Genomic DNA, 27415 nt, shown 5'->3' with positions numbered 1-27415 from the left:
CTAAAGGGTGACCCATCAGCTCTCCAGTTCGGGAAACATCAAAGAAGCTCATAAACGACCCGCCAGAACCGCACACGGTAAAAAAAATAAATAAAAAAAATAAAAAAAATAAGCTCCGCTGGGATCCAAAGCGCTCTTAGAACTACGGGAGGTTCCAACTCTGCTCATTCATTTTTAGCTAACAGAAAAAGTATAGCTACTCCCAACGTTTTCTCACTGGTTGATGAAGGTGCAACGCTCCGACTGATGGTTTGAAAGGTTTTATTAAATGAATTTTCTGTTGCATAAATGCCCAAGACCACCGTGAACACTGCAATAAAATACACGGTGACAAATATACATCAGTAAAGCCGTCATGTTCCCTTATATGAATTGTTCAAATGAAACTTATTACACATATACAAACACAAGAATATTTCACTCAATTGTCCATACCGTATGCCTCTCCAACCAGGTTAGGAGTTGCTAGAAGTCCATTTCTTCCGTATTTCAGTTCTTTGTCTTTCCTATTACCGCTTGCACACCAACTGAGTATGAAAACGAAACTTACAGACTTATATCGAAGCATCACGTGACCAAGTGATGACCTAATTGCTTGCGTTCGCTACAAAAAGCACCAAGCCGACAAATAAACAAAAGCAAACTGACCAATAAGATTTAAGCTTTGGGTGCCCTTTCACCCCCACACACTCAGATGTACCTACATACAAGACATTGTGACACTGTTGGGACGCTTATCCAGAGTTGCACATATACTCATTCACACACAGGTGTTTTTCACACATAGCATTTATACACAGAGAGCTTTTTGGAGAAATGAAACTTGACCTTGCATGTTTCACCTTCAAACAAAAGGCTTTCTGTAGAAGTGAAACTTAAGCTGACGCCATATCAAGTTACTTCTCAGCAGACATTCCTTAGCTGACATAGTTCATCAGACGACCAGTAAGGCGTGTCTTAGATATAAAGAATGGATCGTCCGTTTTTGATCAAATGCTGTTTAATCCCGGTGTATTCACGTCACAACAAATTAGTCTGTGAGGGTAACAGTCTTTTTCTTTTTAGCGCTAAAAAGAATAAACTAAGTAAAGTCTGATTATTTGTGTCGGCTGATTTTCTGCACGTGTGCTCACATGTTTTTGGTCCGTTCTGGTGATTTTTAAAATCACAACAACACATAAGATCTTTTTTTTTCTCTCCACAATTTCGTTAATTGTAAAGAGAGTTCAATAATAAAAAATTCAGAAATTATTCTTTTTTTTTTTTTTACTTCAAGGAAAATCTTAAGGTAGGCAGAGTGTGTGCAGCCATACAGTTGCACGTAGGCTCTGTAAGAGCCATATGAATGAAATAAGTAATTATTGATATGATAGGTGCACGCGACTTTGACACTTAGGTGGTGGGTGTGCCGATGTGGGAGTGACGTCATCAAGTATGAATGGGAAGGTTACTGACCTGCTGGTTTGTGTGTATGAGGAAACGGTGAGCGGGTTGGTCAGTCCTTGCAAAGTTTGGAGCATAATAATCAAAATGGAATAAATTGATAAATGTGACAGAACAAAGAAGTGGTTTGGAGCTAATTGATACACGGACAGATGAGATTCCCCGAGTTAACCCAATACGGCCCTTTACCATAATTAGTTTGTCGTGTTTTTAATAATAAAACGTGTTTATTATTATGAAGTCTTTGGTGCAAAAAACTGATTGAAAATCGATTCATTCACCGCATATTTATGTCTGTTAAGGTTGAGATGGAACTGAACATAAAAGCAGCTCTTTAAACCATTTAGCTAACCAACACAACAGCGACACGATCAAAACTGTCAGATGACTTATTACGCCGCGATAATAACTCAGAAATATAGTTTGGATGTACAGTATTTATATTTCTTTCCTACTTACGGAAGGTTTCTGTTTATATCATAGGTTAGTGGTGCCTTTGCATTCTAAAGAAAGATATAAAACTTCAGATATTTCACAACGAGATATTAACATTCATGGAAAAACCTTACATTGTCATGTCCCATAAGCAGTGCTGCGAGTGTGTGTTGTCCCCTACCCTCTCTCCTGCAGGTCGTGTCGGACAGGAGCGGCCAGCTGGAGCTCATCTATCCATTAGGAGGAGAGGTTTTATAGAAGCCGGAGCCTGATATCGCTGCCAGATGGTTCTACGCTTCCAGTGAGTCCTCGTTCCTGGTCATAAAGATTCCCCGTTCTTTGGTCCGAAGTAATCCTCGTTCCTGATCTGTAAGAAGGGCTTGGTTTGGCTTCTCGTTCGGCTCCACGCAGCTCCTGCTCTCAGCCGTTCCCCGTCTCCTTATACAAGTTTATGTCCTGGGGGGGCACCGGTGAGATGTTCGCCCAAAATATGTAGTTGCGCCCCTGGCCGCAGGCACCGTGTTGGTGACCCCTGCTCCAGAGGCTTGTGGTGCATGAACCTACTATTGGGCCCCTAACCAGAGCTCACAAGCAGAAATGGCTGCAGTGGGTCCAGCCGTACATGAAGATTAATTTTTAAACAAACTTGTTCACTGATAACTGCAGTGCAACCCTGGATGGTCCAGATGGGCACAGTAGTGGATCGGTGGTGGACAGCCACCACGTCCCAACACGGCTGTGACGTCAGCAAGGAGGTGGCGGAGTCATGCTTTGGGCCGAAATCATCAGAGAGAGAGAGAGCTGGTCGGCCCCTTCAGAGTCCATGAAGGTGTGAAAATGACCTCAGCAAAGTATATGGACTTTCTGACTGATCACTTTCCTTCATGGTTCAAAAAGAAGAGCCGTACCTTCAGGTGCATGACAATGAACCATCTCATGCTGCAAGGAATACCACTGTGTCATTGGCTGCTATGGGCATAAAAGGGGAGAAACTCATGGTGTGGTCACCATCCTCCTCTGACCTCAACCCTTTTGAGAACCTTTGGAGTTTCCTCAAGCGGAAGATCTGAGGGTGGAATGCAGCTTCTTGATCAATGGATCAAGAATTGTGCAGGTGATATCAAAGAAGGTTCTATGTTAACATGGAACTCAGTTTGTTGATTGAAATAGCTTTTGATTTTAGTACCGTACATGTGACCACTTAATGCTGCACATTCAAAGAATGACTGTTTGCAGTTCTTTATAATCCATAAAATGTTTAGAAAATCTGCTGTACATAATAATTTCCTTCTGCGTTTGGTGCCCCCACACACCCGAGCTCTTGAAAGGGAGGAAACTGCATCTCAGTTTCCTCCCTTCTGGATAAAATGCTTGAATAGCTTCTTGATCTCTGACTGTGGGGTTTGAGCCACAGCTGGTGAGGACGGTAAGTTTTAACCATGTGTAGAAAAGGCACAAGCATAATAAGGTAAATATGCTGGTACTATGGTGACATTTTATTTAAGTAAAAGTAACAGTGTAAAGAGTAACCAGTCTAATATGTAATTTAGGTAGGCCTGTCGCGATAAACCGTAAATCGATTAATCGTACGATAAAAAAAACCTATCGACGTCATTTAATTTATCGTCCATATCGTCTCTGCCTGTATTTTTCTCTTTCTATTGATGGCGCTGGATGTGAAGGCTCAACTCCGGTGCTATCCACTGACCCCTCCCTTCCTCATTTTTTAGGAAGGGGAAAATGAGAAGGGAGGAGGAGTGGACTATTACTTCAGGTAGTCAGCGCGCGCATCATTTTGTACTGCTGCAGCTTTAGAGCCCCATGAGGAGTTAGCAAGGTAAAGAAACACTATCTCATATTGGGGGAGGAGGGACTCGAAATGGAACTGGTTTCAAAGCCGAACGCAACTGCCGCAGTGTGGGAGTATTTTGGATTCAAACCAAATGACCGAGGTGAACCGCTGAACCTTTGCGAGCCGGTATGTCGCATTTGTCATAAAACAGTAGCAACTAAGAGCAGCAATACAACCAACTTGTATGTGCACCTAAAGCACAACCATCCAGTAAAGTTTTTCCAGCTGAGGACGAAAAGTAGCTACAACCGGTGGCCCGTCTTCGTCTTCAAGTTCGGGACACACCACCGTCATTGAAACATTTCATCGACAGGAAGCGTACAAAAAGGACGGCGCAAAGTGGTGCGCGCTCACAGACAGCGTAGTTCGCTTAATTGCTAAAGAGATGCTCCCATGTAATATTGTTGAAAAGCCGGCATTTCGAAAAATGTTGCAAACATTTGATAGACGGTACGAAATCCCCGGAAAAACATACATATCACAAACGGCAATTCCACAACTGTACAGCAGTATTAAAGAGGACATACTGAAGGAGATAAAATACATTTCATTTTACTCTGCTACGTCGGATATGTGGTCAAGTTCAAATATGACCCCTTATATGAGCAAAACCATTCACTATATAGCTGCTTGCTGGACCCTGCACTCTAAATGTTTAGAGACCAGAAATGTCCCAGATAACCATACTACTGACACCCTGGGAGAAAACCTGAAATCTGAGTCCATTTTATTTTTATTTCTGCTTGTTTTATTTTATTAACCAGTTCTAGTGTTGAGTGTTCTTTTGAAAATAAAGGGTATACATCTTTGGCAAGAAATCGCATGCATTATTTCGTCATTTCCATTAAATCAGTGTAAAAAGGTCTTCTGACAATACTATCGTCTATCGCAATAGTTTTTTGAGACAATTAATCGTTCAGCAAAATTTGATATCGTGACAGGCCTAAATTTAGGTAAATGTTGCTTTGGTTTTTTTTAAACAGTCAATGCAGCGCAGTTTTCAGAGACAATAAGGCTGAAGTATCAGTCTTATTGTGAGGATTTGGGTTTTCTGTGTGTTTATTTAGTTCCTGTAATCTTGTCCACCCTCTGATTGATCCCAGCTGTGTTCTGTTTCCCCTGATTACTTTCCCTGTGTATTTATACACAAGGAAGGAAGGTGTGTATTTATACACAAGGAAGGAAGGTGTGTATTTATACACAAGGAAGGAAGGTGTGTATTTATACACAAGGAAGGAAGGTGTGTATTTATACACAAGGAAGGAAGGTGTGTATTTATACACAAGGAAGGAAGGTGTGTATTTATACACAAGGAAGGAAGGTGTGTATTTATACACAAGGAAGGAAGGTGTGTATTTATACACAAGGAAGGAAGGTGTGTATTTATACACAAGGAAGGAAGGTGTGTATTTATACACAAGGAAGGTGTGTATTGCAGTCATATGGCATTATATTTGTTTCTTTAGCAGTCACTACCAGTGATTGAGCTCCTAGCCTTTTGCTCACCTGTGCTGCTTGGATTTTGTACTTTGTCAGTAAACCATCATTATTGCACCTCCTCCTGGGTCCAACCGTGTTTACCTCACCACAAATTATGACATTTATACTGCTTGTCTGAAATTACAGGAAAAAAAAAATTCTCAAAGTACATACCAAAATCAAAATAAGTTACAGCACATCAGTAAAAAAAAAAAAGAAGGCTAATTTCAAAATAATGTTAGTTCTGACAATCCCAAGCCTCTCAAATTGTCCAGTAGCAAAATCTTAATCCTTAACTGAGTCATGGGGGTTGGTGCCTGAATTTACTTAGACAAATTCGTGTTTGCCCTGGATTTTTTTTAACGCAATGTCTGTATTGGAACATGTGAGACATACATGTCTATGTTTAATAAATGTGCTTTAAAGTTGTCCAACAACATTCTCCCACCAAGTCACTGCACTCATTCGTTCTGAAATATTACTAATTCAATGCTTCCCAACCCTGGAAGTCGAGGCACACTGCTCTGTATGTTTTAGGCTTTTCTTTGCTTCAACTAAGCTGATTTCAGTTGATGTCTGATTAACTGGTTTGGGCCACGAGTATTAAAGCAAAGAAACATCTAAAACATCCAGGGCTGTGTGTCTTGAGGAGCGGAATTGGGAAACGCTGGCCTAATGTATGTATTTCAAATCATTCGATGAAATGTGTCATGTCCCGTGTTTTTCTGTGTATTTATTTCGAGTTTCTGTGTCTGAGTCTCCGCGTTGTCCTGTCTCCCCTTGATTATTCCCTGGTGTGTCTCGTTCCCTGATTACCTCTTGTGTATTTAGTGTCACCTGTGTCTCTGTGTCTTTGTTGGGTCCTCGTCTCATTTGGTGCCATCATGCTGTCTCTGTCGTGACGTCCATTCGTTCACCCAGAGCTACCTGTGTTAAGCACTGGCTTCCGCTTAGCAGTTGTTGAGGAAAAATGATTATTTTTAGTGCTTAATACAGTTAATCTTACGCCATGTGTAAAAGGTATATTGAACATTCTTATTTTGAACAAATTTCTTAATTTTAAACAGGTTTGTGTTAAGGATTTAAAACTAAACTATTCAATCGGTAAGTATTCAGAAACAGGAACCAAATGCAGATCAAAAGGGGATCTCTCTGTGAGGCTCCTGCTGTGTTATCAGAGGTCAGGAGGCCATGAAATTAGCATCTACTGCAGGACAGAAGCCTGTTTGGTTCACAGAATATCAAAGGTCTTCCAACTAACATCTGGCATGGTATAAAACTGAATATAACATAGAATGTTGAAACCATTATTTAATTTCTAAGACATTTTTCTAAGTATTAATAGCAGGTTTTTAAATTAATATTGTATTATCTAAGTTTAGAACTACTAATCTAGTAAATGATGAATGTATTTGAAAATTGTACTATCTGTGACAATATCTGAATCAAATGGAAATTGTTTGAATGTTATGTTTCATAGATTAAGAAAAGCAATTGTTTCATTTTGTTTTGTTTTTTATGTGGCAAGGAAGGATTTAAGTCTTTTGAGAATGCTGGATGCAGCAGAGCAAAACTGAGTGTGTGAAGGTAACCTTTCCTTGAACCAAATTACTGGATTTAGCTTTGTTAAGGAGAAGATAACGGGAGACACTCCGAATTTCACAGGTATCTGTGAAGTCTTGTTTTATGCTTTTATTTGCCCAGGTGGCCCTAGAGCCCAGAAAGCCAGGATGCAGCTGCTTGCTCCTTTATCCTATCAGAGAGCAAATGGCCTTTGATCTTGGCGTGAAATTAAGGGAAGTTCTAAGTTTTTCTGAGTGTCCAAGGTAGCTTCTGGTTGGTTAACCAGAGGTACGCCTTAATTGAATACATTAACAAGGAAAGAAACACCTTCACTATAAGAGTTCGTGCACAATAATAATAATTCAGATAGCTGCCATTATTTTGCTTTTTGGCACCAGCTCTCTCCAAAGACATGTCTTTGCCTTTTCTGTCTCTATCTTTTCTTTTTCTATTTCTTTTTGTCTCAGGTAAAGAATGTATATCTCTGTAACTCTGTGGTTTTCTTGTTAATTCATACGCTGCTTTGTATGGGATTAAACTCTGTAATTCTGTGACGTCATCACGCATTGTTGTTTTCCTTGTCGCCGCCCGCTGAGAGGACCTGGGATCAGAGGAAGAGAGAGCCAAGCTTTTTCCAAATTAAGCTAATTTTAAAAACTCTTCCTTAACACAGTGCTGCCTGGGTTTTGGACTGTTTGTTTTATTTGGGATTTCATCATTAAACATTAATTTCTCACTTTAACCTGGGTCTACGGCATCTCCCCCACCATTTCATGACAAAATGTAAGTCACCATAATAATATAATATAATAATCCTGGATCATAATGTACCATTGCAATAAGATAATAAATGATATTGTGTATCTAGAGCATTGGTATTTATTAGTATTTGTATTCTGAAATAAACATTAAGAAGCATGTCATTGCATGACACAAAGCTTCAGCTCAAAAATGAGAATGCATTTCCTTATAAACAGTGTATTAAAAACACATGCATGTTTCACTAGAGTCAAATCTATTCTGCTATTGGTAAGTTAATTTGCAATCTCGGCACATTCTCTTGATTGTTATGGTGCTTATTGTTGTCATTTGGATGTGTGATGATGTCTAAGTAGTCACATGGTGTATCTGAATGCTTATATGAAGATGGTAACTAATGCTTTTCTGCTAGCATAAATCTTAAGATGACATTTTAAAAAATCCACTTAAAACATTAGATTGTGTAATAAGAAGTTTGTGACAACTGCAAAAAAATGCAGTTGCTGCTCATCTCATAAAGCCAGAGAAAAAAAGTAAATTTAGATTTGTATCAATTTATTATTTATAATGGTTTATATTAGCATCAATATCAGAATTAAAATCTAAATAGCATCAAAAAAGAGATAAAAGATGTTTAGATATTTAATTCAGTCAAACTTGCAAGAAGTAATTTGCCAGCGATTTGCATGAGGAAAAAAAAATCACATCTCTTCATCATATTGTTAGGCCTTTCTGCTGTCTGGAATGTCCATCATTTATCTTTGGAGCTCCTCAATCAAAGCTTGAAGAGACAAAAATCAACGTCAGTCATAACATTTCTAGTATTTTGTAGTAAATGCACAGCACACAATTACAACCAAGTGTTGGACCTAACTTTAAATAGCAACTGAATTTTTTTGTTTCTTGAAGACATTTTGAAATAAATAAAAAAATAGTTTAAAACCTTACCTTTGATAATCTCATCCTTCATCTTGTTAAGCTCTTTTTTCACCTCTTCTATAATTTCCTTAAGACATAAAATGGCACAGTAAGATCTATGCAGTTTTTGCAAAAGCATTGTTCTGTGTTTCGAAACAAATTAACTTGATTTCTAAATTATTGCAAAGAAAAGAAAAGCAAACATTGCTTTCTTGCTGTGATTGCTGCAACAAACTGAGGACCTAACCTGTTTGACACGCTCCATATCATCATCTCCTTCTTCACCATCTGACTTTTTCTTCACCACTTTCAGCCTGTTGAGGCAAAAGAACACATTTACTTTCAGTTAAAGCTATATTTTGAAAGCAAATGCCCAAAAATACACATAGCAGAGCTTGTTTTAGACAGTTCCAAAAATTACTCATTTTGTCTCGCAGAGGAAAGGGGAAAAAAAAGCTCATGTGAACCCAGAAAGTAGCTTTCTGGGTTCACATGAGCTTTTGTTTTATGTTTTTGTATACCTATCAACATGTACTTTATAGTTACACTGTGTACATCTACTTTATAGGAACTTTACATTCCATATAATTGTATATGAACTGTAATTCTCAGTCTGTCAATGTGCTTATATCCATTTTAGAGGAACAGGTGGGGGAAGAAAATTACTTTAAAGAAATCTATTTTTATTATTTCAACTGATTTCTCTGTTTTCTGTCACTATGTCGAATCGAACAGGTTTGACAAGGACTCTTCTTTAAATCCACCTAAGTGGTGTGCATATGCTCAAGTGTGTCATTTTTTTTCCAGAACAGAAAAGAATCTAACGTATTAAAACATTTATACTAACATTTAAACTTGCTTCAGAAAGCTAACATTTTGAGCTGTAAAAATAGAAAAGATTTGTGTCACCCAAATAGATTATGAAATGTAGCTGCTAAATATATACCGTATATATAGCTCAAAAATGTCCTTTTGCTATAGTGTTGCTTAAGACTGTAGGCACCACATAAGTACACATACAATATGAGAAGACACTGGCTGTACCTGGACCCAGGACTCTGGGCAGATGTGCTGCAGCTGATGTCTTTCTGGGTGGCAGTTTTTGGCCTGTTGCATAACAGTATTTGTTTAACAAAGGCTTGCTGAACATTTACAGAGGGATAAAAGTGTTTTAATGCACATTATATAACACCAGCCCTCAGTACCTTAAATACTGAAGCCTTCTCTTACCTTGGTGTTGAAGCAGATTTATATTTCGGCTCATTGGTTTCTGCTAAAATAATTATTTTTACAATGTGATCTTATTGTTATTTGGCTGTGTGAAATTTTATTCATAAACACATTCAATTATTATTTCTATAAAGTTGGAAGAGGGAAGGCATAGTAAGTAGGAAGAAGTAAGCCTTTTGTTGTGTTATACAACAATGGAAGAATTTACTCACCCCCTGATCCAGAGAACTTTGCATTTACAGGAGCACATTCTTCCTGTGGTGGCACACAAATCAACCACATGTAGTGTCAAGATAGTCCCCTTTTCACTCAATAAATAATAAAATCATGAAAAGAGGAATATTTACATCGCAAGGTTCTTTCACTTTTTCCAAAGGCTTATCAGCAGCTTTCTTCCTGATAAGAGAAACAGAAATAAATATAAAAAATACATAAGGTAGACTGACCCTAACCCTTTTTGACTAATAAGTATAGGTAGTATAGGTAAGTTTGTAGGAAGGAATGAGAAACTACTCCTATGATACACTAAATGTTCTGGAGGTTGAACTTAATAGTTGTACTTCATTCTGTTCATTTGCTTTGGTGGATCAGAAATGCTGAGAAAATTGATCTGTTAGTTCCAACTCACCTTCTTGCCAAAATTGCACTCATTTCTCCCATTAGGCCGCCTCCTCCGCCCCCACCAGATGATGATGAGGATGGTGCTTTGGGAGCCGGGGCTGATGCCGCGCCCTCATCCTTCAGAAATCAAAGCACTCTAATTAGTTGGGGGTTTTTTGGGTTTTTTTTTTGTCTTCTGATGTTAAGGAAGACAAATGTCAAAATAGCTTAATGTTTATGGTGAGAAAAAATGGTAAGGGATCAAAAACACTAAATCTTATTCACAAAGTTTAACGGATGTCCTTTAACAATTACTCCTTGATTAAATTTGCAAACATAAGATACTTATGAAGGAAATTATCTCAGTAGGATTCAACATTTTTTAGACATTGAATTTATAATACTGAATTTTTATCCTGCTCAATTAGCTACGTGAATTTTAGGCTCCTTTGATTGCATGACCAACAGTTAGCTAGTAAAGAAAAGCCTCTCTTGCCCCTCTGGTGGTGCCTACAAGCTCAACGATGTGATATTGTGTGGTCAAAGGAGCGTAACCTGCACTGTGTTTGTGGCTCAACACAGCACAGCTCCAACGTGGCTTCCAAACAGCTGCAATCTGTTTGCAGCTGTTTGGGTGTGTTTGGTTTGCATGCGATCTGTTGTGGAAATAAAGTGGATAATACAAAGAAAAATGTACCAAAAATAAAGGAGATTGCACTTTTTTGTGGATTCTTCCATCCAAGTCAGAAAACTCTGACGTTTTTTTTTTTTTTTTACACACACAGACTTTATACATCCTGCATGATGCCTCTACCTTTACTGCTTTCCGTAATTTAGCTCCTGCAAGGGCGGATGCAAGATCACTACCGCCTCCTTGTCCTCCAACTTTTCCACTTCCTCCTGCAGGGGGTGGAGGTGGTGCAGGTGGGACTGTACCACCAGAGGGAGGGGGTGGAGGTGCTGGTGGGGTTGGAGCTGGAGGAGGTGGTGGTGGAGCTGGAGGAGCAGCTGGAGGAGCAGCTGGAGAAGAGGCGGGGGTATCTGGCCTCTTCTGCTCTCTCTCTAGCTGCTCCTGCTTCTGTCGCTCAAGTCTGAACAAAAGCAAAAGCTTAAATTATGCTCAAAGTTTAATGAAAAAAAATCAACACATGACTGTTCTGGATAGTTGTACCTTTTCTGCTCTTCAAGTTGCTGTGGAGATGGTCCATTGTTAGCAGAACCTGTGAGACAGTTAGTGCATCAACTCAACAAATATATATATATATATATATATATATATATATATAAGAATATGCCTTGCTCAGCTTTGGGTACCTGTACTTCCAGATCCACTGAGAACCTCTAATGCGTGAGTCATGGAGTTGGCAAACAGAGCTGCATCCTCTTTATTGCCAAAGTTTAATCCCCACACCTGTTTAGGATCTCGCCACTGATGAAAGGTTGCTGTTGCTTGATTATACTTCATCCCTTTGACAATGGGGCAGTTGAGCACTACCTGACATAAAAGATCCACAGATGAAGTATTACATTTCTTACATCATTATTATTGCTGTTGTTGTTATTATTATCATTATTTTTATTTCTATTTTATTTAGTTTTTTTAGTATTCATGTCATTCATACTAGAGCCAGAGCCCAAATGTTAAGAGCTGTAAATTTGTCATGTTGAGTTGGTTTATATGCTCATATAATTCTGCAGTAAGAGGGTTCGTGACAAATGTTGAGAATTTTTATCTTTTTCTGTTGCAAAATGATTGAATAACATGGACTGAAGATTCAAGGCAGTATCTTATTGGCACAAGCTGGCAATGAAATGTTGGCCTGCATTCAACACATCAACTTAACAGGGACAGAGGTTGCAGCAAAGATGCAAGAATATGACTTGACAAATTAGGGATTGATATGGTTTTGTTTGTCTCTTCCAGAATCTTACAGCAGAAATATACAATCCAACATGATTTCCAAAAACTCGACAAAAGGTTTGAATTGTCAAGCTCCATTTTTTTTCTTCCTGTAGTTAATACAGCATTACTTCATTTTGTTTTAGTTTAAATGAATTATGAATATTCCAAGTTATTGTTTACATTTTCTTAATTTTTTCACATCAAGTATGACTAAATAGTACAGATTAGCTATGATTACATGCACAGATTCATATTCATTGGAATTCATCCTGCTTTTTCAAAGCTATTATCATTGTCAAAATCTGACAAGAGCTTCTGTACTGTGGTGTTAAAAAAAAAGTTAAAAATAATGCTGGTTAATTTGTAGGAGGATAAACAAATTAAGGAAATCCTTAAATCCAACAAACAGCAAAAAAAAGTCAGAAGAGAGAATTGGTAAGATTTATGTCAGAAAATAAATGATGAAAACATAAGAGTGTCATACAGAAATTTCAGTTGTACTGAGATGATCATGATATTAATGGAGCATGGAGGAAAGTGCATTATGTCTTATGACTAAAGTTGCCCTTAAATATTAAGATAACATTCTGTGTTCTCTAAAGTGAATATCTTAGTTCAGCGTTTTTCAAAGCAAATGAGAAATTGCATATTGTATTGGAGGACGTGTTTTCTTGTCCCATACCTGCTGGTCAGCCTGCAGTTTGCGGCCCACCACTCTGAAGGTGTTTGTTGTAGCGTTGTGATAGATCTGGACACGGCTGACATGGGTCGCATCTGACCCTGCCGGTACCCAGCGCTTACTGCTGTCATCATAAAGCAAGACTGTCGCTCTCACAGCACACAAGCTGGACTCACTACAGAAGAGAGAAGCAGATGGGAAAAACAAGGAGCAAAAAGCATAAAGCATAAAGCATATATATATATATATATTCCAACAGATCCATTTTGTTGGTTCGCCCAACAAAATGGTGAGGGCGAACCAACCAGACATAGTCGTGGTGGATAAACAACAGAGGAAAGCCGTTGTGGTGGATGTGGCAATACCAAGTGACTGCAACATCAGGAAAAAGGAGCATGAAAAACTAGAGAAATACCAGGGCCTAAGGGAGGAACTGGAGAGGGCCTGGAAGGTGAAGACCACAGTGGTGCCTGTGGTCATCGGGACCCTCGGGGCAGTCACCCCCAAACTGGAACAGTGGCTACAACAGATCCCAGGAACAACATCAGACATCTCAGTCCAGAAATGTGCAGTCCTAGGCACAGCCAAGATACTGCGCAGAACCCTCAAGCTCCCAGGTCTCTGGTAGAGGACCCGAGCTAAGAGGAAGAAGAATCACCACCCGCGGTGGGTGAGAAGGGAAATTTTAAAATATATATAAAATATCAGTCCATTTTCTAACACCCTTGTCACTAGTGGGGTCAGGAGGTCTAACATTCTGGGCAAGAGGCAGGGTCACCCTGGACAGGTTGCCAGTCTGTACCAAGCTGAAATTGATTTCCAATTCCAGCTTCCGATTCGGGAAATGGCAAAAGGGCGATTCCACCTAATTTTTCACTACCTTCTTCATCTTTATTTGACTCTAGTTTAAAAACTACAACACCTAGACTCTTCAAACCTGGACTAAATTCTTCTCAACTAATAGCAGAATATTTAAAGCCATGATTGGGATTTGTGCAACCTTTTTCTGATTTGTGAAATCTAAATAAAGGTTGAGTTTACCACTTTTTTACATCTGGATCACACTCCAGTTCCTAAAATACAACTCATAGACTCTTAGACTGTGTTGTTCTGCTCTAACAGCAGAATATTTAACTGGACACCGACAAATCATGTTTGTGATTTGTGGAACCTTTTTCTGATTTGTGAAACTACAATAAAGAGCTATTTTACTACTTTTTTTGGATCTCTGTCATAGTATAACTGCTCCAATTCCAAAACTACAACATCTAGACTCCTCAAGTATAGACTAAATTATTCTCAACTAATAGCAGAATATTTTAATCCATGTTTGGGATTTGTGAAGCCTTTACATGATTTGTGAAACTTCACTAAAATTTAGATTACTATTCACACTTCTTCCATGCAGTTTTTTTTTATTCAATTATAAGTCAAAACCACTTTAATAGTCCCAATGGGAAATAAAATTTGGTGTAACTCTTCAAAGGGTAATTGTAGATGGTGATGGCTGTTGGAAGGAAAAATCTTCTGCAGAAGTCTGTTAAGTGAAGTGAAGTTTCACAAATCAGAAAAAGGTTTCACAAATCACAAACATGGTTCTAAATATTCTGCTATGAGTTGAGAATAATTTAGTCCAGGTTTGAATTGTCTAGAACAGTGTTTCTCACCTTTTTGGGCCGGCGCCCCGCTATCCATCATCCAGGTCCCTCACCACCCCATCAAAGAATCTGTAGGCTACTTTGCACTGAATAGTATTGTATTATAAATATTACTATCAATATTGTTGATGTTTTGATTTTCATGGTTGTTTCTGAAGTTATCGTCCAAAATAATTTCCCAAAGAACAAAAAGCCATGGGAATAGAAATTATTTTTACAGGCATCTACAAAAAATGCAATGAATGGACATTCAACTTAAAATCGGCAGGCCTATCAGCAGCCAATCAGAGAGGAAAAACATGTTCTTGTTCTGTGCCATTTTTAACATACGATGTTAAATATTGCACAAAATGACCAGATAAAAGATGTACAACAATACAAGTCTGAACTTTGAAGTATTTGCAAAAAGACAGTGCTCTGCAGCATTAAAACATGGGTAGAACTGCATTCATGTCAATCATAACTCTTCTCTTCGGTGTTTCTGTCATGGTGGTGCAGCTCTGTGCTGCCTTCAGGAGAATGGGACATCAGAGTATCATCCATAAAATTTCACCCGCATGGCATTTACTGTGTAAACCAGAGCTTTCAGTGGAAAAGTAAAAGTTCCAGATGGGACAGAAACATGGATTAAATCTTTATACAAGCCTGTCTATTGATTTATAGATTAATAGTTTTACTGGACAAAAATTACAAAGAACAATCAAATCCTAGTGAGTCAAATTGAAAGTGTTATGGAGTCACTGAACAGCCTCATGACATTAACACCGTCATGAAAAATAATATTGAAGAAATAAATATATGAAATAAAAAAATCTAATTAAAAACATAAATAAGCAATAGGCTCCTTATTGCTGTTATGGTCTGTAAAATATATTTCTTCTTAGATGTGGTCTCAAAAAACCCCATGGCACTTCAATAATGTTATTTTACCTTTTATTTGAAAGCAGCGTCTGTTTATTCTTGCCATATAGTCCTCTGTGTTAATTAATACTCGAAAGGTCTTGCCATACCAGTTTATTCTTCTGTATTTAATTTAGATTTTTATTTAATTTATTTAGAACAGCAGACTGTCGTCAACCTTTTAGTTCAGGTATTCTGATGATTAAAATTCAAAAGTGCTGTGGTACTACCGTTTCATACCGGGTCACTTTCAGCACCGAGGTTAACGGTATCAAATGAACGGTCTCTGTGGTATCACCCATGGATGGATTTTTTCATTTATCTTAGTTCATTTTTCAGAGGGATACACGGTGAGTGTATCGTGATTTTAGTCATCACATGTTTATAAGAGCAATATTCTGTTGTTCTTCTATGGAAGCGGGCAATAAAACACGTTTTAATATAAGTTGCTGCTTTGACATGATCACAGCACTGCCAAACATATGTACAAAAATCCTCAATAAAACATCAAATATTTGAAAATCAGACACCAGACAAGTGAATAACAGCACCGTCATTAGCTGGTGTAACGCTGAACTGATGCGGTGAAGCTACCAGTAGCAGGACCGCGGAGCTGCGCCAAAAAGCTACAAACACTGAAGAGAAGAAGAGCTGCCATCGATACAGTTGCAGCCAAGGATGTTTTGATGTTACACAATACAGTTTTTAGTAAGTTGCTCAAAGTCTAAACTGGTATTGTTGTGCATTTAAGGTGTAAAGTTTACCTTCGAGCAAACGCTAAAGGAATCTCAGCGCCGTCCTTTTGTAAAAATTTCCGCCAGCGCCCCCTGAGAAATGCTGTTAGATGAAAGCTCTAGGTCAGGGGTCACCAATCTTTTTGAGACTAGGAGCTACTTCACGGGTACAGAGTAGTAATATGAAGGGCTACTTGTTTGATACAGACAAAAAATTTTCTTGGCTCAGCCTTTATAACAATAATACATTTACATATATGATTACATGTGGTCTGGTCTTATTCATGTAAGGGAATACTCAGAATAGTTATCAGTAATAATTTACCATAGCAGATATGGTTCATTGATATTATGTGATTGGAACTTCTTAGTTCACAGAGTTTTAGGTTTGATTCCCTTTTGGAGCTTTTTTGTGTGATTCTAATGTAGCCACCCTCTTCAGACTCATCTGTTGTATGTACTCTGTGTTGTGCGTAATGGGCAGAGGAACCAGCAGACGAAGACCCTGGCTGTGGTAACAGAAGAAAACTATAAATATATGGCTACACTTAACTTTACTGGATGGCTAGCTCGCTGTTACTGTCTCTTACTCTACGCCCCCTAGAGACCTTTGTTGGAAATTTTGGTTTTTGGAAGGCTGCGACAAAACTTATGCATCCCATTTAAAGAGTGTATCGTAGAAAAAACACAATGTTCAGAACAGGTAAGGATGCAAGTTATTAATTAATGAGTTAATCTAAAGTTGATTAGATTAAAACAGAAAATTATGGCTATGGTCAAAGTGCAAGAATAAATACACTGAAAAAAATAACTCCTTGGATGAACATAAAAAAATCATGGAAATATTTTCCACCCGATTACTTTGCTTTATTTCAGCACCATATAATTCTGTTACTCCTATTTAAAGCAAATGTTTTAGGTCAACTTAATTTATTAAGGTGCGTGCATTGTGAAGGTCGAACGGGGGCGGAGGGGGGGGTGCGCGCGTTGTGAGCTAGCGCATGACTCAAACCTCGGCATCCGGTGTACGATTTTCAAAATAAAAGCTCCTCCATACTCAGTACATAGAACTGACATATTTAATTATTTCTTGCGCGGCCCGGTACCAATTGGTCCACGGACCGGTACCGGTCCGCGGCCCGGTGGTTGGGGACCACTGGCATAGGGGACAGCGCGACCCACGTTTGGAAGCCTTGAATCCTCAACGCGGCTGTTGCGGGTTCAATTCCCGGACCCGGCAACATTTGCCACATGTCTTCCCCCCTCTCCCTCTCCCTTTCCTGTCAGCCTACTGTCATATAAGGGACACTAGAGCCCACAAAAAGACCCCCTGGTGGTGGGGGAAAAAAAAGTTTGCTCCCTGATCTGAATGGATCCGTTCAGGAAATCCATACACACAAAATATGCGGTCCCACAACCTTTTAGCAACCTGCTTTCCTGTTTGATTGGTGCATGGAAATGCGTGGGCTAGCTTTGTGAAATGGTCAGTCAGGACAAGCACGTCCACTGAGTTTTGCTTTTTATCCTCCGCACTCGAGAAGTCTAAACACACCAACTCCATTGGAGTAAAGGTTCTTATGCTTTTAAGAGGGGCTCGAGCACAAGGTTATGGTGTTTTGGCAAGAATGCACCTCTGGCAACACTTGACATACTCCTTCACATCAGTATCCATATTCAGCCAAAAAAATCTCTGTCTTGCCAGGTGAAGAGTCCGTGCCTGCCCCTGATGTCCAGCCAGGTCATGAATGCCTTGCAAGGCTCTGTCCTTGAGGCTATCAGGAAGAACAAAATGATGTCTTTTCTGTTTGCTGAGGGGATCTTGAGCGACTCTATAGAAGATCCTATTTTTAATCTTGAGCTTCTCCCACTGTTTAATGAACACCATAGCTCCTATGCTGAGTCCTGCTCTTTCACGTCTGGATGGACGTCTCTCTCGAATAATGAATGGCAAGATTTTGGAAACATCAGGGTCAAGCTTTTGGGCATGTTGTAATTCATCCAAAGTGAACATAGGGAGCGAATCTTGGCCTGGTATGCCCAAATCTTGGACAGACTGAATTAGTGCTACTGCATGGGTTTCAGTAACCAAATCTCACTGGTCATGCATGTCCAGAAGAGCCTTGACTGTCACACTGGTAAGGTTGCGAACTACAATGAAGTTCTGGACCACCACAAGATGGTTTCTTCACCTTTTGGCTCTGAACCTTTAGGTGAAAAGCATATTGGACCCCATCTTGGCTAATACTATGAGCTTCAATAAGGAGAGGAGAATAGCCCTCAGTGATGATCCGATGACTGACAGTTGTTGCAAATGGATCCCTACTGAGTGCGTCAGCCACTGTGTTCTTGGATCCAGGTGTGTGTTTCAGATCAAAAGAGAAGAGTGCCAGTTTTGCAACCCACACTGTAAAATGTAAAAGTAAAGTGTACTCAAAAAGAAAAGTGACCTGAACTCATTCCAGCTTACTCTGTTGACTATACTAACTTAAACTTAGCAAAGACAACTTTCTACTGAGGCAAGTAATCAAACTCATCAGCAGCAAGTAACCCGAACTTGGAGTTATGAGTGAGCAAAACGCATCTGCATAACCAGCAAAAAACTCGGCATCATTCGGCAGCTCTCGTTGAACGCACATGCGCATTGGACACTGACGAGTGACGACGTGTTTGAAAGAAGCGCCAAACTGTCAACAATACGGCGGTTGCTGCAGCTACGTTTTGTCACGGTAAGTCCCACTGTTTTTGAGCAAACTTATATTCGTTATCTCGGCCGTATAATTCATCCATAAGTCCAGGTTTTGAGGTTAACTTTATGTGTAATGATTTAGCGATGCCTGGGACTAACGTTAGTCGAAAATATCATGTTTATTTAGTGGCAACAAGATGGAGCGGCAGTGCAAAAAAACTGTCCGGGGCGCAAAACAAAAAAAGGAAAAGGGATAAGGATAAAGATGTTGGCGGGTTAAAAAAGCCGCTGTACTGTTATAGAAGGCTTATGATGAGTAGACTGCCATAGGTAGGGCAGCTGTAAACTGTAGGAGAAGCAGCCGTGATGAAGAAGTGTTGCGTTGATATGTAATTGTGGTGTTGCTTCTATTGTTGTTAGGACTGCGAAGACCCAGACGTGTCTCACACCCCCATTGGGATCCTGACCATCATTCCTGAGGACAGGCAGGCCTCCACTGACTCACTGCACCTCCAGTCTTCAAGTACTGCCATCATTTTGGAAGGAAGTCTTGTCATGAATGATCTTGGGAATCTTCCACATGCCATGTGCTTGCTCTTTGGACTTATTTATTCTCTGAATTTGGAGTACCCTCAACAACTGAAGTACACCTTTGACTTCATCCAAAGGGTGCTTCTCTCACTTGGACATAAATCCCTAAAACCAAAAATACAATCACTCAAAAATCTTCTGATGCAATGAGTGAATGTGATGTGACGTTATGGATCAACGTTGATACCTTTACCATTATTGGAAAAGTGATTTTATTTCTTGTTTGATTCTTTTTTTGTTGGAGAGAGCATCATTGCATTTGCAGACTACTAAATGGTTTTATGTTAATGAGGAGAAACATTACTTCACTTCACTACTTCACTATTTACTTTATCAATGTTATGATAAATGTTGGGCTCTAGTATTGAGAATTGAGTTTTTGTTTCACACCAGTCAACAAAGACATTTAAGCAGGGATTCTCAAAGTTTTAAAGACTGAGGGCCATTTGAAGGATTCAATATTAGATTGAAGGCTACCCTAGAAAAAAAGTCATGTCATTTTTTTCCCTAAAAAAGTCTATGGAAAACTTTGTTTCCAGGTTAGTGTGTATGTAACCACACTTGAGAACCTTGTATTTAAGGTAAACTTGTTTAATTATTAAACATTTTTTTCCATTCAAACTGTTGTCTGTTGGCTCTTCGTTCCAATAACTTAACACTTTTGGTTCATCTTACTTGAACATATCAAGGCAATTGGTTTCCTGATATTTTGCAAGTAATGTGAACTCTTAAACGTGTAAGCATAACTTATTTTTATGAGTACTGCTTAATTGACATAACTCACAATTTGAAGTAGTCATAATTGACATTTTATAGTCAACTTTACTAATGATTTTGAGTTAACGGCACTCAAGTTTACTGCCATTGCATGAGTTGTCTGAATGAATATTTTACAGTTAACCCAATTAATGATTTTGAGTTAACGGCACTCAGGTTTACTGCCTTTATCTGAGTGGTCTAAACATAGTTATTTTTAGCAATAACACCTTAAAATGAATTAGCTACTTTACTTGAAGATTTTGAGGCAATCGGTTTCCTAACATTTTTTAAGTAAAGTGAACTTATTACATTTTACAGTGCAATGCTGCTCACAAGCATCAAGTTTTGGCTTTGTCATGATGTAGGTGAGCAGATTGTTATCAGTCCACACCGTGAATGTTTGACCAATGACTGAACTTCTCACATATACTCCATTTCAAAGCCAAGAATTCAAGCCTGTGCGCCGGGTATTTCTTTTGAGAGTTACTCAGTGTCTTGCTGGCAAATGCGATGGGGCAAGCCTTCTCTTCTCCAGCTGGTACTTGAGACAAGACAGCTCCAAGTCCGTCCAGTGAAGCGTCAATAGACAAAATCAGAGGCTGTGAAAAATCTGGGTGTGCAAGAACAACACAATTCAACAACTTTTCTTTAAGACTCAAAAGGCTTTTTCACATTCCTCTGTCCAGTCAGATGGTCTCAGTTTTCCGTAAGAACCCATATTTGTTGTTGTTTGGTTTTGCCCTTCCTCTTCTGTTCAGCAGTTAGAGTGAACAGTGGCTTGAGCAGCTCGGAATGAACCGAGGAGGGCAGCGGGAACACACAGGATATGACGCGGAAACAGGAAACAAGAAAATAAAAGCTTTGCCAAAATAAAATACAATTCAAAAACTAAAAAACAAATATACATAGATGATGAGGATAGATTTGAGGTGAAATATAAACAGTTTTAGACACTTGCTACACTAAATTGCACACAAGTAACTGAAAGTTTGGATTGTTGCAGTAGCAGCTGCAGCTGTACGGCGGTACGGACCGTGACTGAGTACCTTGAGATTTTCCTCAAGAAAAAAAAAAAATTAGTTATTGTACTTTTTATTATCCAAACCTCTTTACTATTGACAAATTGTGGAGAAAAAAAAGATCTTTTATGTCAAACCATCTTGTACGTAGCGCACATCAGTATGAGTCTGTATGGATAAGCACGCCAAAGCCTAAATCCTATTGGTCAGTTTGCTTTAGTTTAGTTCATGGCTTGGCGTTTTTCTGTGAGCTAAAAATGATGAGTGCAGTTAGAACCTCCAGTGGTTCTAAGATCCCGCCTGAGCTTCTTACAGTGTTCGCGGTTCTGGCGGATCGCCAGTTTATTAGCTTTTTTTGTGGTTTTGCAAACTGAAAAGCTGACGGGTCACCTGCTGGCTGACACCAGCAGATGCCGGACAAAAAAAAGTTAGATCAGAGAGTAGCACAAAACTATCACTGCACCTGACCTACAAGAGCACAACCGCCTCTACAACGCAAAACCAGCACAAAACTAAACCACAATGGCAGCTGACTTTTTTTTTCTTTTTTTACAAACGATGCTAAATACGAAAGACATGAAAGAAAAGCCTTCCTCTGTGTTCCGCAGAAAGAGGAGAGTGTTGATTGCAAGGTGGTGTCAGACGTCCAGAGGACGAAAATGTGAAGCAACAATATTTGCTTAATTTCTACTGTTTTTGCTAGATTAAAGTCGACTAGATTAATTGCTTTACCCACAGTTTTAGCATGACACTCAGGAAGAGCGGCAGATGTCAGCCGACAGGTGACCCATTAGCTCTCCAGATCGGGAAACATGAAAGAAGCTCAAAAACCGACAACCCGCCAGAAACGCACACAAAAAGCTCTGCTGGGTCCAAATGACTGCTCTTAGAACTACGGAAAGTTCAAACTCCTGTCATTCATTGTTACAGAAAAAGCGCCAAGCCGCCAAATAAGCAAAAGCAAACTGACCAAAAAGATTTAGGCTTTGGGTGCCCTTTGACCCCCAGAGACTCACACAGATGTGCGCTACATACAAGATGTTTTGGCACAAAATATATTTTTTTCACAATTTTGTCAATAGTAAAGAGAGTTAAATAATAAAAATTCCGTTTAACTATTTTTTTTTTTTTTACTTAAAGGAAAATCTCAATGTACGCAAAGTGTGTACAGGTTCAGGCGCTGCTGCCCTCTGATAATATCTGCGTCTGCACATAATTCTGAGCTTTAACCGTAGGAAAAAGTTTTATACATAAAGCAATTTATTTTAAATGTTTTTATAATTTTTTTATAAAATTTTATAAAAAAATTTTAAATTCTAAATATAAACAAATGTTATTACTTCAATGTAAAAACATTTAAATAAATATATTTTTAGGCAGTGCTCCATAATGACAGTGGCTATTTTTAGAACTTGTTCTGGCTGACTGACAATGTCCTCTTGGGCGACCGGGTGCCCACGGGCACCGTGTTGGTGGCCCCAGGTGTTACCTGACCATAAACACTCACAAAGGGCTGTATTAATACAACAGGTTGCCCTATGGTGTTGGCAGTGCTCCTGCAATCTTCCAGAAAATAATGGATCAAGTACTTCTGGGTATAGATAATGTTATCTGCCATCTTGATGATATGTTGATAACTGGTAAAGATGCAGGACGCCACTTAAAAGAGGTTCTTAAGAGGCTCAAAAGTTACAACCTTAGAGTAAAGCAAGAAAAATGTGAGTTCATGCAAGACAGTGTTTCATATTTAAGACATGTCATTGATGCCACCGGCATTCATCCTATGAAGGAAAAGACAACTGCCATCAGAAGGCTCCAGTTCCAAGAAATGTAACTGAACTTAGGTCATTCTTGGCTCTATTAAACCAAACTTATTGATTCTGATCCAGTCAATGTCAGCATTGCTACACAAAGATGCAGACTGGATTTGGTCAGAAAACTGTCAGAATGCCTTTGAGAATGCAAAGAAAGCTTTTTAAGATGACACATTTTGCCACAGAGCTACCAATTATCTTAGCATGTGATGCATCTCCTTATGGAATTGGTGCTGTAATCATTCACCAAATGAAAGATGGAAGCAAAAGACTGGTTGCATATACATCAAGAATACTAATTAAGACAGAACAAAACTCCTCAGATTGAAAGAAAGCCCTTGGTTTAGTGTTTAATGTTATGAAGTTTCATGATTATATTTTCGGAAGGAAATTTATTTTGGTGACGGACCACAAATCATTTCTAAAACTCTTGGGACCAAAAACAGGTGTGCCTACGCTAGCTGCTGCTAGATTGCAAAGATGGGCTCTAATCCTATCTGCATACAAGTACAAGATTCAGTACAAAAGATCTGAGCAACACAGTAATGCAGATGTTTTATCAAGGTTACCGATGAAACCAAGTGTGGATGTGGTGTCAAACCCTATTTACAAAGTATCTTACCTTGATGAGTTACCTATCACTGCAAGGGAGATCGCAAAAGAAACAGACAAAGATCCTGTGTTAAAGGTGGTGAAACAGTTGGTGTTAACTGGCTGGCCTAAACATGTACAGGATGAGTTGCTGAAACCATATTTTCAGAGACGTTTTGAGTTAGATGTTGAAGATGATTGTCTGCTGTGGGGTTACAGCAGACAGTCTTTGGCAGTTGTCTTTTTTTAAACATGCTAACATGTAATCTGCAACAAACTCAGATTATTACCTTTGGTTTAACAATTTAAACCCAATGTGAGATCTCCATGTCCGTACCTTTAAACTTTCACAGAAATCCTCTCCACAGTGGTGGTTCCTAAGAAATTAAGGGATCAGTTGATTTCTGAACTGCATGAACACCACTGGGGCATAGTAAAGATGAAATCCGTCACCAGAAGTTTATTCTGGTGGCCAGCAGTAGGTGAGTCCATTGAACAGGAAGTCAGTGAGTGTACCATTTGTCAAAAGCAGCGTAGTATGCCTTTTACTGCACCAGTGCATAAATTGAAATGGGCTGGAAATCCCTGGGAGAGAATCCATCTTGATTTTGCAGAAGACCACAAGCAGATGTTTCTGGTAGCTATGGATGCCTGTGCTAGATGACCCGAGATTATTCCTATGCATAACTTACTACTACTTCAGTTAAAACCATTGAAACACTGAGAAATGTGTTTGCTGCTTACGGGTTACCAAAAGAGGTTGTAACACATAATGGTCCTCAGTTTATTTCACAAGAGTTTGAGTTACAGTGAACCCTCGCTATATTGCGGTTCACCTTCTGCGGTCTCGCTGCTTCGTGGATTTGCATCGTGCATTGTGTTCTGTATTCTGATTGGCTAAACAGTCTCTCTGCTACTTCCATACCTGTGTGTCTATAACGTTGTGGTTTAATATGTACATGTACGTAAAGACAACTTGCCAAATTTAACATAATCGATGGTGGTATGTCGGTTTATAAGAGCCTTTTGCCCAGAAGAAAAAAGAGCAACAACAACTACTGATATCTATGTTCTTCTGCCGAACAAACACACCTGCACCGCGGAGTCAGGAGGAGCAGTGAAATACAGGTGAATCACTATTTGTCCTACTGCACTTTGTAGTTTTTTTCATAATCATATTTTTCCGTTCTAATCAAATGACTCGGCTCGCAGTGGGGCAGCGCTGATCTCCGCAATGTGAAGCCTTCACTTCGTATTCATGATTAAAATTATTATTTTTCAGTATAGTAGTTATTTGTAAAAAAAAAAAAAAAAAAAAAAAAAAAAAAAAAAGAAAAAAAGAAAACGTTTATACAGTACTTTTATTTGTTAAAAAAAAATGCTTGAACCTGTAAAAAAAAAGGTTTTGTTCTTTGTTTTAAATGTATTATGGAGTATTTAATTGTATAATAATTGGTAAAAAAATAAATGTTCCTACTTCGCGGATTTCGCTTATCGCGGGTTCTTTTAGGAACGTAACCCCCGCGAAAAACGAGGGATCACTGTATTTCTAAATAAAAATGGAGTGCAGCACATTAAGTCACCTGCCAGCAATGGATTAGCAGAGCGCTTAGTCCAAAATCTTAAGAAGTCGCTTGCAAAGAATCAAGCCGGAGGTGGAATGACACCTGAGCACTGTGTTGCAAATTTTCTTTTAGGGTACTGAAACACACCCCATACCACTACAGGGAAAAGTCCTGCTGAGTTATTCCTAAAACGACAGGTTCAAACAAGACTGTCACTGATCAGACCTCAGTTCTTCCAGAAAATGCAAAACAAAACAGAACCAACTCTTCCACGTGTTCGAGTTTTCACAGTAGGTCAACCTGTATTGGTTAAGAATTACAGGGGAGGGAAGAAGCGGTTGAGTGGAGTTGTACAAGAAATCCTGATCCTGTACTTACAGTGTGGAAGTGAATGGGAAGTGTTAAAAAACATGTAAACTAGATTCTGGGTGTAAATGGAAATCCAGCTCATTTGACACAAACAGACTCTTGTGCTGGAAACTTTTGGGATGATGATGATCTTGATACAACCAAAGGTGTGGCTCAACAGATGGAAGAAAAAACTGTTGGGAATCAACCAATAGACTGGCCATCATCCACAGTCGAAAGAAACAATTTGTCCAGTGAGGAACCGGCGACCTCCTGATGGACTGAACTGGAAATTACAACTCTAAATGAGGGTTTTGAGAAAAAAAAAAGAAAGTGTTTCTAGATTTCATAAATCATAAAAAAACCTGAAAATTTTTAAATTGATTAAGTATTAATTTTGCAGGGGAGAAGCTGTGGTGTTCCAGACACAGAAATAATTGAACCTCTAGATTTAAGATTGTTAGAGACTTTTGGTCTGATTAAGCTCCTGTTTGGGAGGCTGTTTGGTTGTAAATCTGAAGAAAAAGGAAATATAACAAATCGCCATTGGTGGTGCTCTTGCTGTGCACAAGAGATGTGAGCTGAACCTGTAAGTTTCCCATTCGAAAATAAACGTGACCATGTGCTCTATATATATATATATGTATATATATATATATATATATATAGAGAGAGAGAGAGAGAGACATATACATGCATCATTTTGTCTCAACTTAAGTCTGTGTGAAATCTTAACTTCCTGTCAAAGTGCAGCTTTTTATCTTTGACCACTTCCTGTGATCAGTCCATTTCCTTTTATGGAAGACTAGATTTTTTTCTGTTCAAGGTTTGCTGCTATGAGATGAAAGGAAAAGAAGCCAGTTTCATTTTACTGAACTGCTACATTTCATTCTCTCTAACGACAAAAGTAAAAAACCTGACATGAGGTTGAGATGCAATAGAAGGCAGGACATGTAGACCGCACACAAGAACTATTTAGTTTCCTTTTCTTTAAAGTTATAGAAAAAATTTTAAACTAATAGTTTTTTATGATATTTAAAAGGTTTAAAAGAGTCATGTATAATAAAGTTGTTTCTTTTTACTGTTCAGAAGCTAATTAGTCTATACTTCAATTTTGTAGAGTTTTGTAGAACTTTAATATCACATTTATTAGAACATAACTTACCTCATTTTAAAGCTGCAATGAAAGTCCAGTGATTGAGTTGCTTTACAAAAAAATGCTTCTTTTCAAAAATCTCTCACTCCCTTGTAATTGTTAGCTGAAAAACTGCTTGTCATTTGTGTCTGAGAAGCGCTGTTGCATTCTCTCCTGACACTGAAACCAACTAACTGCACTTCTGCCTTTGTATTCTCATTTCTTCAGCTATTTTTTTTTTTTCGGCTCTCTTCCTGTTCTTGTTTGAACTTCTTCTAAACCCTCATTTCCCCTTTATTTTTTTTCACCTGTGGCAATGGGTGCACGCTGTTCTGCTCTTTTATTTTCAGAACATGGTTTTGTTTTGTTTTATCAGTTTATATTGAGTATGATTTGTGTTTAGTTGAAAGGATAGGTAATTTGAGTGCAAAATAAATATGCTCTTACATCTTTGTCTGTTTCTGTGGTTAACATAACTGACATCCTCACGTTAACCAATGCAGGCTCACATAAAGCGGTTTGGTGTATTAGAGGAGTTTCTCTTTTGTTTGCTCAAGCAAAACACTTCCTACACAGTAAATTTTGTAGTGTTAAATAAACACTTAGAGTTAAATTTAACAGTGTCCAAGTCTATTTGGTCCTTATTAGAAATGGTGTCAATTTAACTCTTTCCACAGTGCTCCATTTTCAGAGTACAATTTAACTCAAAATAAAGTCACACTGACTAACACTGTACAGTGTTAATACAACTTAA

General features: G+C 38.7%; 1 protein-coding gene across 2 annotated transcripts; it reads right to left on the bottom strand.

Moving 5' to 3' along the window:
• Nucleotides 1–8069: 8069 nt before the first annotated feature.
• LOC122845327 (vasodilator-stimulated phosphoprotein-like) lies at nucleotides 8070–26865 on the bottom strand. Of its 2 annotated transcripts, none has more exons than XM_044141534.1 (13): nucleotides 26692–26865; nucleotides 12865–13036; nucleotides 11594–11774; nucleotides 11451–11499; nucleotides 11094–11370; nucleotides 10308–10417; nucleotides 10027–10075; nucleotides 9892–9934; nucleotides 9680–9719; nucleotides 9494–9556; nucleotides 8697–8763; nucleotides 8480–8537; nucleotides 8070–8312 (listed from the first exon to the last, which is right to left on the bottom strand). In XM_044141534.1, the coding sequence occupies exons 1-13, from the start codon at nucleotides 26694–26696 to the stop codon at nucleotides 8287–8289; spliced, it is 1140 nt and encodes a 379-aa protein (XP_043997469.1). In that variant the 5' UTR covers nucleotides 26697–26865; the 3' UTR covers nucleotides 8070–8286. The 2 variants fall into 2 exon arrangements, with proteins under 2 accessions (XP_043997469.1, XP_043997468.1); XM_044141533.1 differs by having other exon boundaries at nucleotides 9680–9722; nucleotides 26692–26864.
• Nucleotides 26866–27415: the final 550 nt, after the last annotated feature.

The sequence above is a fragment of the Gambusia affinis genome, linkage group LG15 (genome assembly GCF_019740435.1).
Source record: "Gambusia affinis linkage group LG15, SWU_Gaff_1.0, whole genome shotgun sequence".
Classification (NCBI taxonomy): Eukaryota; Metazoa; Chordata; class Actinopteri; order Cyprinodontiformes; family Poeciliidae; genus Gambusia; species Gambusia affinis.
This window is presented reverse-complemented; position numbering and strand designations above follow the sequence as displayed.